This window comes from Gobius niger (assembly GCF_951799975.1).
Source record: "Gobius niger genome assembly, chromosome: 13".
Classification (NCBI taxonomy): domain Eukaryota; kingdom Metazoa; phylum Chordata; class Actinopteri; order Gobiiformes; family Gobiidae; genus Gobius; species Gobius niger.
Genome location: NC_136864.1, coordinates 8,656,074 through 8,669,829, shown reverse-complemented (window position 1 = coordinate 8,669,829; position 13,756 = coordinate 8,656,074). Strand labels below are relative to the sequence as shown.

Here is a 13,756-nt window from a genome sequence, read left to right as displayed (position 1 = left end):
AAAACAGTTTCACGTAATTGCGTTTACTCAGCACAGCCACTATTTTAAAGCTGCGTAACTAACTGCCGACTAATAATAGCGGTGTTAAGTGTACCTGCCGTTGTGATTGTCCACAGCTGCTCCGCATCAGCGCAATTAGATCCCCCCCCCCCTCATTGGAGACGCACGCTTGACGCTCCCTCTAGCGGCCTCGGCTCGCCCCTGCACCCCCCTCTCACACACCCCCCCGGACCACGCGCCTCTCCACACTCCCTCCTTCTCCCTCGCAGTTCAGGAATCAGGGCTCAGTCACTCACTCACAGCGGCTTCTCTCTCCTCCTCCAAGTCTCCACTACTACAACTACAACACCGGCGGGGAGTGCGCGCGCGTCTCTACCCGACCAACAGCGCCCTCGTACCCGCGGACAATCAGCGCACGGAGGGGTCGGTCGGAAGGAAGGAAGGAAGGAAGGAAGGACGGGAGCCACTTCGGACCCAGGGACGAACGAAAGAGCTCAAGTTCGGAGAGACGAGTGTCCACAGTTAACCCCGCGACTGGGGTTAACGCCGGCGCCGCTGTCGACATGGATAAAGTTATCAATTGCTTCTTTGCTGCGATGACCCTTTTGTTGTCCGCGAGGGCTGAAGTTTTTAAAGGTAAGGGGGGGGCACGTTTTTTTCTGTTGTTGTGCGCGATTGAGTGAAAGAACGCGAACTGTCCCAACTATACGATCCCTATATGGAGTTTTGGCAATCATTTTTCGCAGGTTTATCTCCTCTCCTGTCGCGTTCATAACGAGTCATGGCCACTCACGGATTACACGCCGCACACGCTTCCAGGCATTATGATTGAACCCCCCCCCCCCACCAGCAATTAGTAACGAGCCACTCATCCAACGCCAAGCACTCATTCTTAATTTGTGGAGAGCGCTGAGCAGGTGCGCTCCGGCGGTCAGCCTGTCCCAACTCTCTCCGCGCTCCAAAAAAACGGCGTCAGTGCGTTCCAGCCTCTTCATGACTTCATCTCGATAAGTTCTCGCCCTAATGTGATTAACCCGGAACAGGGATGCACGCGCGCTCCGAAGTGTCCGAAGCGCTTCTCGTTGCTTCCCACGGATAAGCCTTTTTACGCACACGGCAGATCCGATAGATACGGTGTTTAAAAAAAAAAAGAAAAAGGTGAACTTGGGGTGAACCTGCGCGTAAATACTCTCCATATTGTGACAAATTACGACTGCCCTCACCTCGAAGTAGCGCGGGTAATTGGTTAAGAGTAACGGCGTGACTCGGATTTGGGAGGAAGATGAAGCTTTTCACAGTTTTCTGGGTCTGGGAGAAGTAGTTCAACTTGAGCGCGTATACTTCGAGACAATTCTTGCCTTCAATCCATAATAATCAGACGCACAACTTATCCTTTTGTAAGACTGAGTGTCATTATTATACGTGCGTAAAGATCGCCAACTCCTGCAATTGCACTATAGAGATCGTATAGTCCTGGCAACGCATTGTTTGTCTAATTCATTCACATTTTTGAGAATTTGCCTGCGTTATGCTTTAAAGTATGTGTTGGATTATTAAGAAGGACATTGTTTTTGAACTCATACTCAAGAGGTGAAGTTACAGAATCACAAGTGTTCAAGTTTTTACCAGACCTCATGTTAAGCTCGTCAACTTCATAATTGCGTGCGTAATGCTTTGAATATAAACAGTTTGTTCTACTAGGGCATGCCTTTCTATCAAAGCAGTTACAGTTACAAATAATACCTCAAAAGCTGACTCTTTGTTTAACTTTTGGCGCCGCGAAGCATCCTGTTTATCGACGTGTCTGCGTGCGTAAAAGGCACACATGTTTTGACATAACGTGGCTTGTCACCGCTTCCCACACAAAAAACAACAAAACGCTGATCACTTTATGTCCAAAACTTTCTTGCTTGCATACGCCTAATTTGATACACCTTTCAGCTTGACTTTGAGATAAACGCTTCGGAAGTCAGTGGGAAATGGTGATCTATTCATTCAAAAGGCTCAAATTGAAGTTATAACGTCTTTCACCTTGCCCTTCGGTTTTCCCCCCTGCGGACTTAACATTCACCGTGGCGTGTCCGGAGGGGCCATTTCATCTGTATTGAAGCATTATCTATGTTAAAAAGGTGCATTAGCCCATATTCAGGCGCGTCAATCAATGAATGCGCAATGGGAGCCTGGGCTGACCTTTATCCCGCTGATGGAAGTTGGTTATCAGCAGTCATGTGTGAAAACATGCTGAAAAGTTTGGAAGTGGATTCGGATTGTTTGGATTTTTGTGTGTGTATGGTCATTCAATTTTGAGGGAAAAGTGTGACGAAATGATTGACATGGCAATTAACTTTCATTTAGGGGAGACGCGTGTGAACATTGGATAAGCTGTCAAACGAATGGACTGGCTTGTGGGGAATAGTATTTTTAGATAGATGGAAAAATAAAAACTCCTAATATTAATTTCTTTCCACCTCACACAAAGTGATACTACACAGGACCCACGTGAAATCTGAATCAGTGTCTTAATGATTGTTGACTCTGCATTTCACGCCACTTACTGTTTTATATATTTGTAATTTGCATCGAGAACTCTCATGGTCCGCCGCTCGTATAGTCGGTTGTTGCTGTATCAGTTTCACGGTGGATGCTGCTGATGCTGACAGATGATGCTCGCACTTCCCGCTGTGGCCTGTTGGGGGCAGCATGGCACACATTAAATATGATCCGGAGATGATGGAGTGCAGTCTTAACGCGCGGGGCTGGAGTAGAGTTGTTTAGGAGGGAACTGTGCCGTTGATAAGCAGCGATAACATAGAAGTTGTATAAGTTAGACACTTTGATATTACCCCTTAGGTTAAAAGTAAAACGATTGTGCATTGTAATATTAGCTTTGATGTACTGGTTTTCATCATATTTGAATCTCAAATTGACTGTATCTTTGTCGTTTGACCAACTTGATAATGTGTTCATGTTTTTACCATTGAAAGCAACAAAAGGCATGGTTGATTCATTGTTAGAATCATGTTTTCATACTTTTTTTGTTGTGTTTGTACGTTCCTTGTGTTGTGTGCCGTGACAGATGGAGGTGGATTAAGTGTGTCTTGCTGTTTGTGAATTGTCAAGTTTTGTTGATAAATTGTTTTACATTTGTCATAGCGATTGTTTCATAGTTTTCAAGATTATGGCCATTCATTTCGGATCGAGATTCCCACTGCTTTGGCATTGCATATGAATCATGTATTGGAGCAAATTCGAAGGGGCATCAATCTATCTCACAAGTGTAATGTGCATGTGTGCCGCTGCATAGCTTCTCCAGGTTCAGGGGTTCCCAACCTTTTCAGGCCACAACCCCCAAAATCACTCAACCAACAACTCGGGGACCCCATCTGTAAAATGTTAATAGCATTATAATCATTTAAAGGTACACTGCGTAACTTTTTGGACTATACTGTTGCCATCAGTCCAAAATGGGCTCCTAATCACCAACTCAACACAGAAAATGCAGTGGGTAATAAAATAATTGATTAGGATGAGAACTTATTTAAATCTCAAATTCTGCTGCCTTTAGTCACATCTCCATGGAGACGAGCCGGAGACTTACCCACTCCCGGTAAAGTCACATGTCTTAGGAGAGCTGAGCCGCTCACAGCAAAAGCACATGTTTGTTTGTATATTTATGATATATATATTTATTTATCAATTATGAAAATATCTGACGTAAAATAAATGCTTGTCTTTCAATAATTTTCTGGGTAAAATGTTACGCAGTGTCGCTTTAAGATCCAAAACATTTGAGCGATGTTACTACATTTTGATACACAGATATGTAAAATGTTTTGTCTCAAAATCATCTTGCGACCTTCATTTCAGTGTCCCAACGCAATATTTGTCTTGTTCTCGAGTTTTATTCTGTTTCCACACATCTATTCCATGTTTCTGATTGATTTACAAAAAATCCAATAGCTGTTATATCAGTATCAATATTGTGTTTTATCTTCCGTTTGTCAATAGGTTCGGATTTTTTTTATTTTTATTCATTATTTACAATCCCAGAATGTCACTTCGCAGACATTAGGTAATCCAAACACGGCGTCTAGTTGTTAAACAGTTGCGGTCAATACCTGCCTGCAGCCTTGTCCCAGCCCAGCCCATTTGGGTGTGAATTTGATCAGCCGGCTCTCTCGCCAGCCCCGGGACATGTAGATTTATCAGACTAGTCGCCCTGCTCTGCCTCCCCCCCCCTAAAGGAGTGGAGAGGCCATCGATAAAAGCTCTCCTAATTGCACGAGTGCGAGAGTAAATATGTAAAAAAAAAACAGGGGAGAAATCAATCGCCCGCATTTTGGAGTTTGCCGGGGCAGAGCGGACGGATTAGCCACACGCCGGAGCAGGGGGTGAAGCTGTGTGTGCCTGTTTACCGAGCCACGTGGGGACTTGAACCTGCGCCGTCAACGCAAAACGGTGTGGTGGCATCATTAACAAACATTTAGATCTGTTTTTGTACATTTCGTCAGGCTCTGGTGAAGGTTAAGGCTAAAAGGTTAAAGTCTTGTGTAAAGAACGTCCCCGTACGCCGCATGAACCCAGCTGCGTGAGTGTGTGGCCGTAGGAGCGCGCGGGCATTTGTTATGTAGTGATAACACTTCATGTGATAATTAGATCAGACCCGTATAAGCAGAGAAGCACTCTCCGCGCAGCACTATCTGAGCCCATGGTGACTGCAGCTGCAACCCGATCGCAGCAACAATCTACTACAGGGCTATTCATTTGTGTGTGTGGAGTGGACCAACTGATACACTGCAATGAGGACGCTTAACAGACTGCTTCACGGGTACTGTGTTGTATTTCAAATACTGGATTAAAGGGGACATATCTGGACTTTAAACTTTGGGCAATGTTGTCCCTCAATTCATTGCTGAAGCACTTCAATCTGTATTTGTGGATTTTGTTGCATAATTGATAAAAAGACAGAAGTACACTGCATTTTCCATGAACCATAACTGTATCTGACTGTTCAGCCTCTGCGCTCAAACTGATGGTTTTGGCTAAAAGTGAAAGCTTATATTTTTATTAAGACATACAAATCTCACTGCTGCCTGAAGAGGCCTGACCAAATGATAAGATGCAAAACAACTCAGGCTAACTTGTTAATTTTTGGGTATAGAATGTAAAATACCAATGATGAATTGTTCGAATTAAACACATTTAAAAGCAATTATCATTAATTATGGGTAGGGCTGCACTGATACCAATACCAGTATCGGGTATCGGGCCGATACTACATGCTTGTACTCATACTCGAACTCATTCATGAGGTCCCGATACCACTTAACGTTTGGCCAGCACTCCTACAGACCTGATGAGAGAAAATGGCAACAAACTGGAGAATTCTTTAGTGGAAGTACAATATTCCACATAGAGCTGACTTTACTACAGACGACACTCCCAAAATCAGAGTCTGTTCTGGATTTAACCAGAGCTTAATGTTGTTAGTTCTGCAGTGTTTACAAGATACAGGCTAATGTTGCTAAACTAGCCGCTAACTCACGGCTAACAGTTCTGGCGATGCTTACTCTTTTTTTTATTCATCTGGCACCCAGCGACTCAAAAGAGCTACAGCATGTCCATATTGAGCGAAAATGAGCTGCAGCAAAACAAAGTGCTGTAGCTTCTGGCTAAGTTCCTATAAACACACGAGAAAATCCACACAGAGCTGAAGTAAAGGCGAAAAGAGACCATGTAGCTGCAGTAATAAGTAACATCTCAATACTATTGTTCAATAAAAATAGATTAATGAATAAAGCACAAGCATTGGGCAGCTTTAGGACATGGACAGTGCAATGGAAATAATAAATAAAAATAATATTGAATAAACAAATAAAATGTCATCTGTTCAATTGTGTGTAGCCTACTTTACACAAGGAAATGTAAATGAGTAAATTAACTAATTACTCACCAATCTTTGAAAAAGTCAATCTATAAACTGTCTATTCACTTCAAAAAGTCTTAAGAAGAAAATGCCTTGTACTCGTATCGGTATTCGGTATCGGCAAATTTCGGTTTTAGAAAAAGTGGTATTGATGCATCCATAGTTATGGGTGATATGTCCGTTTTAAGGCGTGCCACATTTTTTAAATATATATATTTGGTGAAACTTTGAATATATGCTGCATATTTATGAATACTCAACCCAGTAAACAAGAAAACATTGTGTTGTGATGGTGGCTCTAGAAATCCAGCTTCAGTTTATTAGCCATTTGCAGTATAAAACCACATTAGAGTGATCGTTCGGTCTTCTAAAGGTTGGGGGTTTGATCCCAGCTTTGACCCATGTTGTGTCCTTGAGCAAGACACATCTACAAATACCTCCACTGACTACATTGACATATGAAGCTTATGTGAGTCAAAAGATGACCCATTTCATAAGCTTACAATATAGTGTAGGCAAAGTTATCCTCCATATTTGACCCATTTATGTCTTGCCTTTGTGCCACACCAGCAGGAGCAGCGAGAAGTATTCATAAACTTTGCTTTTGTTTCTACAATAGTGCTGTCTAACTTTTAATACGGGGCCGATGGCTTGGGCTAGTTCCAGGTCTTAAACATTGTTACTTTGAGATAAAAAGTTCCACAAACGTCTGTTCCGCTATAATGCCTTTATCAGCCTGAACTCCCCTCTCTTGGTCGCCTCCTGCTGTCTCTGTGCTTGCCCAGTGGAGCTTTGAGTTCAGAACAAACATAATAAATCACTTATTTAGCCACAGCTTCACCTCGCTAGCCCTGTTTCCTTAGCTTAAGGATCTCCTCTCCTGATATCTCCGCTTCGTCTTTTGCCCGGGCATGTTAAATTGCCGGTCACAACACGCTTTGTTATGGTTACCAATATAGCCATAAAACCCCGGCTTGTTTGGTTGTGATGGGAGCCCGTTGAAAGTAATGCTTCTGCTCTTGCTGCGTGAGCCCTAGTCTGTCATTGCTGAGGGGCGAGCGTCTCGATGGTGTTCTGCTCGGATGGTCGAGATTGAGACTATGGCTACCGGGTAAAAACAACACACAGAGTTGCTATAAGGTCTGGCATTACACTTTATGGCCACTTCTGATGGGCGACGTGAAATATAGTGGTGGGATTTGTTGGGCAGCAAGTGAACAGTTTATCTTTTAGTTAGGAGCTTTTATAGAGCAGTCTTTTCTCTCTTTTTTGCCAAAGTGCTTTGCATCAAGGAACTAGGTGTTTACATATTATGGCCAATAAAAATATGATCAAATGTAAGTGTTTGTGCGGTATTAGTTTCAGCAGACGCTGTTTACTCATTCTTGTGATTTTAATAAAGATCAGACCACATTTTAGGCAGAAATGTAAGAAATTCCAAACTCCCTTTTTCCTCCCACTGTACTTTTGCTGATAAACTGTAAGTCTATTTTCTCCCAGTTTAGTGTAAATAGGCCTAAAGTTCGATATATTGAGGCGGGAATAAAGTTGTGATAAGTATATTATTGAAAACCTTATAATGCCACAGATACTCTAAAGCTTAAAAATATGAAATGAAAAGTTTGAAAAGTACTTGACCCTAAAAAATCCCTCAATGAAAATACAATGAGACACGATTACTTTGGGTAAGAAAGACTGCTTTACATATGTATACAAATGTACTGATGATTAGGGCACGGTGATATGGCCTAAAATCTATATCACGATATATAAAAATAAATATCACCATAACAATATATTTGACGATATAATTGTCAAATTGACAAATTACTTCAAAATCCCAGCCTTACGCGTATAGGGAAGATTAATTCAGTGTTATACCATGGTCTGGGTGAATACTCGATTCTGATTGGCTGGAAGGTGTCCATTAAAAAGTGATAATGTACACCTAGCTTGGCAATTTACTCGCAAATATGATCTACTCAAGCGCTTTACATCATTTCATTTTACTTTTTAAGCAGCGGTCCCCGTATTCTACAGTCACTGTTTATGCTGCACTGATGGAGTTGAGTGTAGCTTCAATAACATCGTGTCCACAGCAATATGAAAAATTACAACGATATCAAAAAATGATATCGCGATAACGATATGTGATATGATATGGCCCACCCCTACTGACGATGAATATTGAGCCCAAGAATGTATCGTCCAACTGTCATTCATTGAACGATAAGTCGATATATAGTAGCTATTGTGACAGCCCTCAGTGTATAAGTTGCACTTTAGTTGTCTAAAACAGTATAGGGCTCTATTAAGCAGGTGGATAATGTTCAACTTGATTATTGCAAACATGTCATTTTGAGCAATAATTTGGATAACTTTGATGCCAAAAAATCCTTTCTTTTCCCTTCTCAGGTGACTCCAATTTAATACAGGGGATTGCAAAGACTTATCCCGAAGCGTGGCAGTTCTCTTTGTGTGTGCCAGTGAAGAATGAAATTAAATATGCACGTTTTTTCATGATGGCTTTACTGCCTGGGAAAAAAAAAGAAAACGAAAAGAAAAAGCGTTGCGGCGGTGATTGATGATAGTACAAAGCAAAGAAAGTGAGGTGTCTGGGCTTTTTCCCGCTTCTTATTCTGATGCTAATGAAGTAGCGCAGAACATGTGGGTTTACGACGCTGTTCAAACATTGCGCGACACGTGTGCGAGCGGAGACAAGGGCTGCCGGCGTTTGTCACGGAGAGGAGCGAGGAGTGATCAGGACGAGCCGGGGACTTTTTCCAAATGCACGCTCAAGACTTTATAGACTGACATTGGGTTCTTTATAGAGAGGCCGTTTGAAGTACAGGACTCTGTATCTGCCCGGATGTGGAAGAAATAACTCTTATATATTTACAAAGAAGCTCCAGCAATTCCATGTCAGAAACTGGATTCGGTGGGTGTCCAAGAAATGTAAAAGATATTCATGAAACTGGCAGAGAAAACGTACCAGGAGCTGTGCATAATGTCTCAAGCCAAATGATTTGAAATAAACAAACCGGTTCAATCTTTGTCATAATGTGTGAGATATACTTTTTCTTATGAGGTCTGATACTAAACATGTTTATTAGTTTTAGGTGTTCTTTAAAATGATAAAGATGCTACAGTTTGATGTCACATTTTGTCAGATTTTTGTTACTTTTTCTTCAGATTTTTGTCACTTTTTCACTACATTTTTGTCACTTTTTTGTTACATTTTTGTCAAATTTTCATCACATTTTTGTCACCTTTTTGTCAGATTTTTTCACTTTTTCTGCAGATTTTTGTCACTTTTTCGCTATATTTTTGTCACTTTTTTGTCCGATTTTTGTTACTTTTTCTTCAGATTTTTTTCACTTTTTCGTTACATTTTTGTCAATTTTTCATCACATTTTTGTCACTTTTTTGTTGGAACTTTACTGTTATTCTTTGGTTGCTTCTTCCGTTCCGTTTTTGTCTCCTTTGTGTTGCTATTTTTTTCAAGAAGCTTTTAGATTTGCTACAGTCTAGCGCAAAGGAATAAGTCATTAGTGGCCAGAAAGTGCAGGTTTTCTCGCCAATCACTGCTACAAACTTAAATGAAAACATCTAGAAAGTTTCGAGCAAGACCCAGTTAAGGTGAGTCAAGTGAAGTTGCTCAATCGTCAAAGCTTTGTCTGATTGTGGCACAAATGGCACAGGTTAGAATCAAACCCAGACTGGACGATGCTGCGTGGCCTGAGCGCAATCAAGGTGGAGTCACACGGCCCCACAGTTTATGGAATTGCTTTCACCAAACGCTGTTCCGCACCTCTCACCGAGGTCCAGTCTTTGGGGGCAGATTTTGTGGCTTTAGTTTGGTCTCTGCTCTTGGTCTGGATTAAAGCGAGGGATTTGTCCTCTGCTTTTGACGCCCCATCGGTGGATCTTGTGCTACGTTTGGTCAGGACAAGATGGAGGTTTTAGCCTGTAGTGCATGTGTTGAGTTTTTCTTATCCTGAATCTTTACATTTATTGGGTTGTAGGGCTGGGTACTGTAAAATAGTTTTCGATGCCAGTACTTCAACAATACTTGGTTTTCGATACCTATACTGAAATATCTGTATCTATCTAGATCCAGAAAACAGAATAATGTTTGGAAGATCACAATATCTGGTTTATGAACAATTGTGAACGAAGATTTCCAATTGATTCTCCCCAAAAATTGGGAAAACGAGAAAAAATTGGGTCAAAAATAAGAAAAACAATGGGCATTTTGAAAATATATCAACCAAGCCACTTTAACCTCTTAACCCCCGCCTTAAACAAGTGCATTTTCTCCAGTTCAGCTTTACCCAAATGTGAAAGCTCACAACCTATAGGTCAGAAAAATCATTTAAACTGATCTTTTTCCTTGCATTTTGGTCTCATTTCCGTCACTTTTTTGTCAGTTTTTTGTCCCATTTTTGTCACTTTTTCATCACATTTTTGTCACTTTTTCATCACATTTTGTCACTTTTTCGGTACATTTTTGGAACTTTACTACTGCTTCTTTGTTCTGTTTTTGTCTCCTTTTTGTTCTTTGTCCTTTTTTTTTTTGTACCTGCTTTAATTTTTTCAATAAACCTTTTCCCGATACTATACTGGTATTGTTTAACGGTACACCATCCCTAATTGGGTGTCCTTGGGATTTTTTGTGTTTCACGGAAAAAACAATGAAACGCTTCTTTTAAAAACCGACTTAATTCAGCTCTGGTGGCTGGTCCAAACCTGTCCAGTCCCTCACACCGAGCACTGGGAAGTGACTCGCGCGCTGCCCCGTTAGAGCCGCTCTCACTCAGTGGAAAGTGAGCTAAATCTCCCCTCGCCTCCCTCTCCCCAGAGCGCCACTCCACATTCGAATCATTATCCTGCGATTTTATTTACATTCTTGAGAGGCAGCGCTGGGTTTTGAAGTCGATCCGCCAGGCGTTTGCGCGCGCGCGTTATCTATCTGAATGATAATTGGCCTTGAGATGTGACTGTTTTGAAGGATGCCGGACAAACAGAGAAGTGCTAATTATACAGAGGGAAGGGGATAAAAGCTAATGAAGCGCACGCAGACTGGCACAGGGGCCGGCTAATGAAGAGAGAGTGAGACAGGGGTGTGTATTAGGTGGGGGGGGGGAGAGGCATGCTCCAAGTATTCTGTGATCTCGTCAACACCAGCAAAAGAAAAAAAAAACGGTGGGAAAAACAACTTAACTATGCAGCGGATCATGTTTACACAGTGAGCGCTGGTTGTAGGTGGCTGGGAGCAGCGGGCACTCGGGAGAAACACACTAATTAATGCTCCGAGGGGCTCAATCGTCGCTAATGCAGTGACGAAGAGGAGGGGCTGGAGGAGGGAGAGCGAAACGGTTTAAATCAGGGCAGGATAAAGTAATGCGGTAAAGGGAGAAAATGTGACTTTTATGAACTTGGCGAGCAGGTGTCTGTGTTGGCGAAGTAAGACAAGAGTTTAAGCGGTAAAAATGCTTGAAATTTGACCAATTCTCGTATTGATTTCTGGAGTGCTTGTCGGCAATGTGTTAGAAAATATGTTATTTTAGACGCACAAATCAAATATGCAGTTGGCGAGCTTTGAAATCACAAAAACTGTCTTGTAGAGTAGGTTGGGGTATTTTAGCAATAATGTACAGTACTGGTTAAAAATACTTTTGGTACATTCTTGCAAAAGGCATTCATTCATGATTGAAGACTAGGGTGTTCCCTTCCTTAATGGAGAATTTCGAGTTACCTTGGTTTGTCAGAAGAGTTTGTCTGATCGTAGTGAATGGAACTAGCAGGAGACATATAGAGTTTGGGAATGTGACGTCTTATCGCTAAGCATTATGGGATTAGCAGCAATTGTAAAATGGAGATGGAGATTTTAAGTCAAAATACTGGAGTTATTGTTCACATTGAAACACTTCGGCACAACAGTGTGTTGTTACCAGCAGTAACTCAGCAGCTAACGGAGTTGTTTCACAGCTTTTTTTCTATACTTTTTATACTTTATACTTTTTTTAGCTAATGTTAGTCAATGGAAATCTGCTAAGATGGCGGATCTCCATGGTAACGGTGGACTTTCCCGAACTCTATACATTGAGTCAAAGGTTGCTCTATAAAAAGAATAATTCAGGTGGATTGTGCAAGTCCTATTTTCCAAATTTCATCCAACTAAGAGATGTTTGTCACTGCTGGATAAACACGCTGTAAGACACTCTTGTGCACGGTTTTATACGCCATTTTAATAAGTTGGTAAATAGTTGGTTCACTGGTTAATGTCACCTGTAGTGTCATCGCTATCAGTCAAGGATGTGGAGGCATTGGTATAGCTAATGTGGCTATACCAGTGCTGTGGCTTAACACCCTGATGAATACATATGGAACTTTTGTTTTAAAGGAACAGGTTTTTACATACTGAGATATGTTCTTGTCTGAGCTTAGACGAGTTGAGGCGTACCTGTCTACCTGCGTACTTTTGACTGGTACTGTCAATGGAAGAGCGAACCGGATAATAATCCAAGTCCCAGCAGTCTAAGCAAAGAGTCCAGGACATTCCTCGTCCTCCCCAGGAGTTGCTCCAAGCTTCTCGCTTCTGAACGCCTTCATAGACTTTTATCATACAGTATTATACAATCGCTCCTTGTTTGCATTACAATACTTATGTTTGTGTACGCTCTTGTAATGGTTTAGTCAAAGGCTATAGTTCAGGGTTACAGAGTTTAGCTCTTTCTTTAGATATTACATCCTCCTACCTGAGTGAGCTCCAGATCAGACAAATGTTTCAACCATTTTTTCCTCATTACTCTGCAGGCTATTACCATCCGTCTCGCTCTTATGCCAAAGCTTGGAGTACAGTGTTTGTCTTTGCCTTAAAAGCTTCCGAAATTCCCCGTTTTCCTGCAGCTTCTTAAAATCTGCCAATCTCTCTTTGTCAAGCAATTTGAGCACTCCTACTACCCAAATGCAGCCGACTGCTTACGAACCTTTGTCTGCTGCTTGCTTATGTCCAGTAACACTCTCTTACAGTAATGGCCTTGTTTTTTTCCCCTCCCATTATGTTAACACACAATCAATATCACTGCGTTGACCGTTAACCTTGCAACAATGCTTTTTTTCCACATTAAAACCAGCCTGGCCGCGCACTGCTCTCTCTCCATCCAGGGATCTCTTCATTATCGAGCAGTTGACGGTCAATAGGGTCAGCTCGGGAGGCTCTTAGCACCGTCATAATGCACTAAACTGGCTTTGAGCTTTGAACGTTGGTTTAAAAGGCGATTATCACGTAAAAATCATACCCAGAGTTTTGCATGGAGTAACCCTGTCTTCTCTTCAAGAGCTCATAACGCTTGCCCTCCACCTCCTGATGTCATGAGGTGGACTTTTCAGCGCTTTTCACTCCTGTACTTGCCAATTGCCGTACTATTGGTTTTAGCTGTATTCACTCCCGACACAAAAGTTGGTCGCTGAACTGTTTTCAATACAAGTTTTTCGACTGGACAGCAATTTGAAAGATAGTCATGTTCTCGCCGCGTTTTTACTCACATTTCTGAAGCGTTTTCGCCGAGTTTTCTTCGTGTTTTCATCTCTTTTTTTGGTCACATTTTTGTTGCGCTTTCATCCTTGTTTTCATTTTTATTTTGTGCTTATTTTGTTATTGAATCGGCTTTGTTGTTGAATTGATGCTTTCAGATTTGGGTAAAACCAAACAGGATTATGTGCTCAGTTCAGGTTGGGGTTAAGATGTTAATACAACAATTTGTGTGAAAAATACAGTATTTTATATCATGTATAACAAATTGTTCTTAGGGTCACGGCTTGGCA

General features: G+C 41.6%; 1 protein-coding gene across 6 annotated transcripts in view; it reads left to right on the top strand.

Moving 5' to 3' along the window:
* Positions 1-247: 247 nt before the first annotated feature.
* Positions 248-13,756, top strand: part of LOC306972937 (receptor-type tyrosine-protein phosphatase mu) — a 373,633-nt gene continuing 360,124 nt past the window's right edge. For 4 of the 6 annotated variants that reach the window (XM_079569665.1, XM_079569664.1, XM_079569663.1 and 1 more), the window contains exon 1: positions 248-636. In XM_079569665.1, the coding sequence (XP_079425791.1) occupies positions 564-636 (73 nt within the window). In that variant the 5' untranslated portion in view covers positions 248-563. The remainder of the gene's footprint in view (positions 637-13,756) is intronic. The other 2 variants (XM_079569668.1, XM_079569667.1) reach the window with 1 other exon arrangement.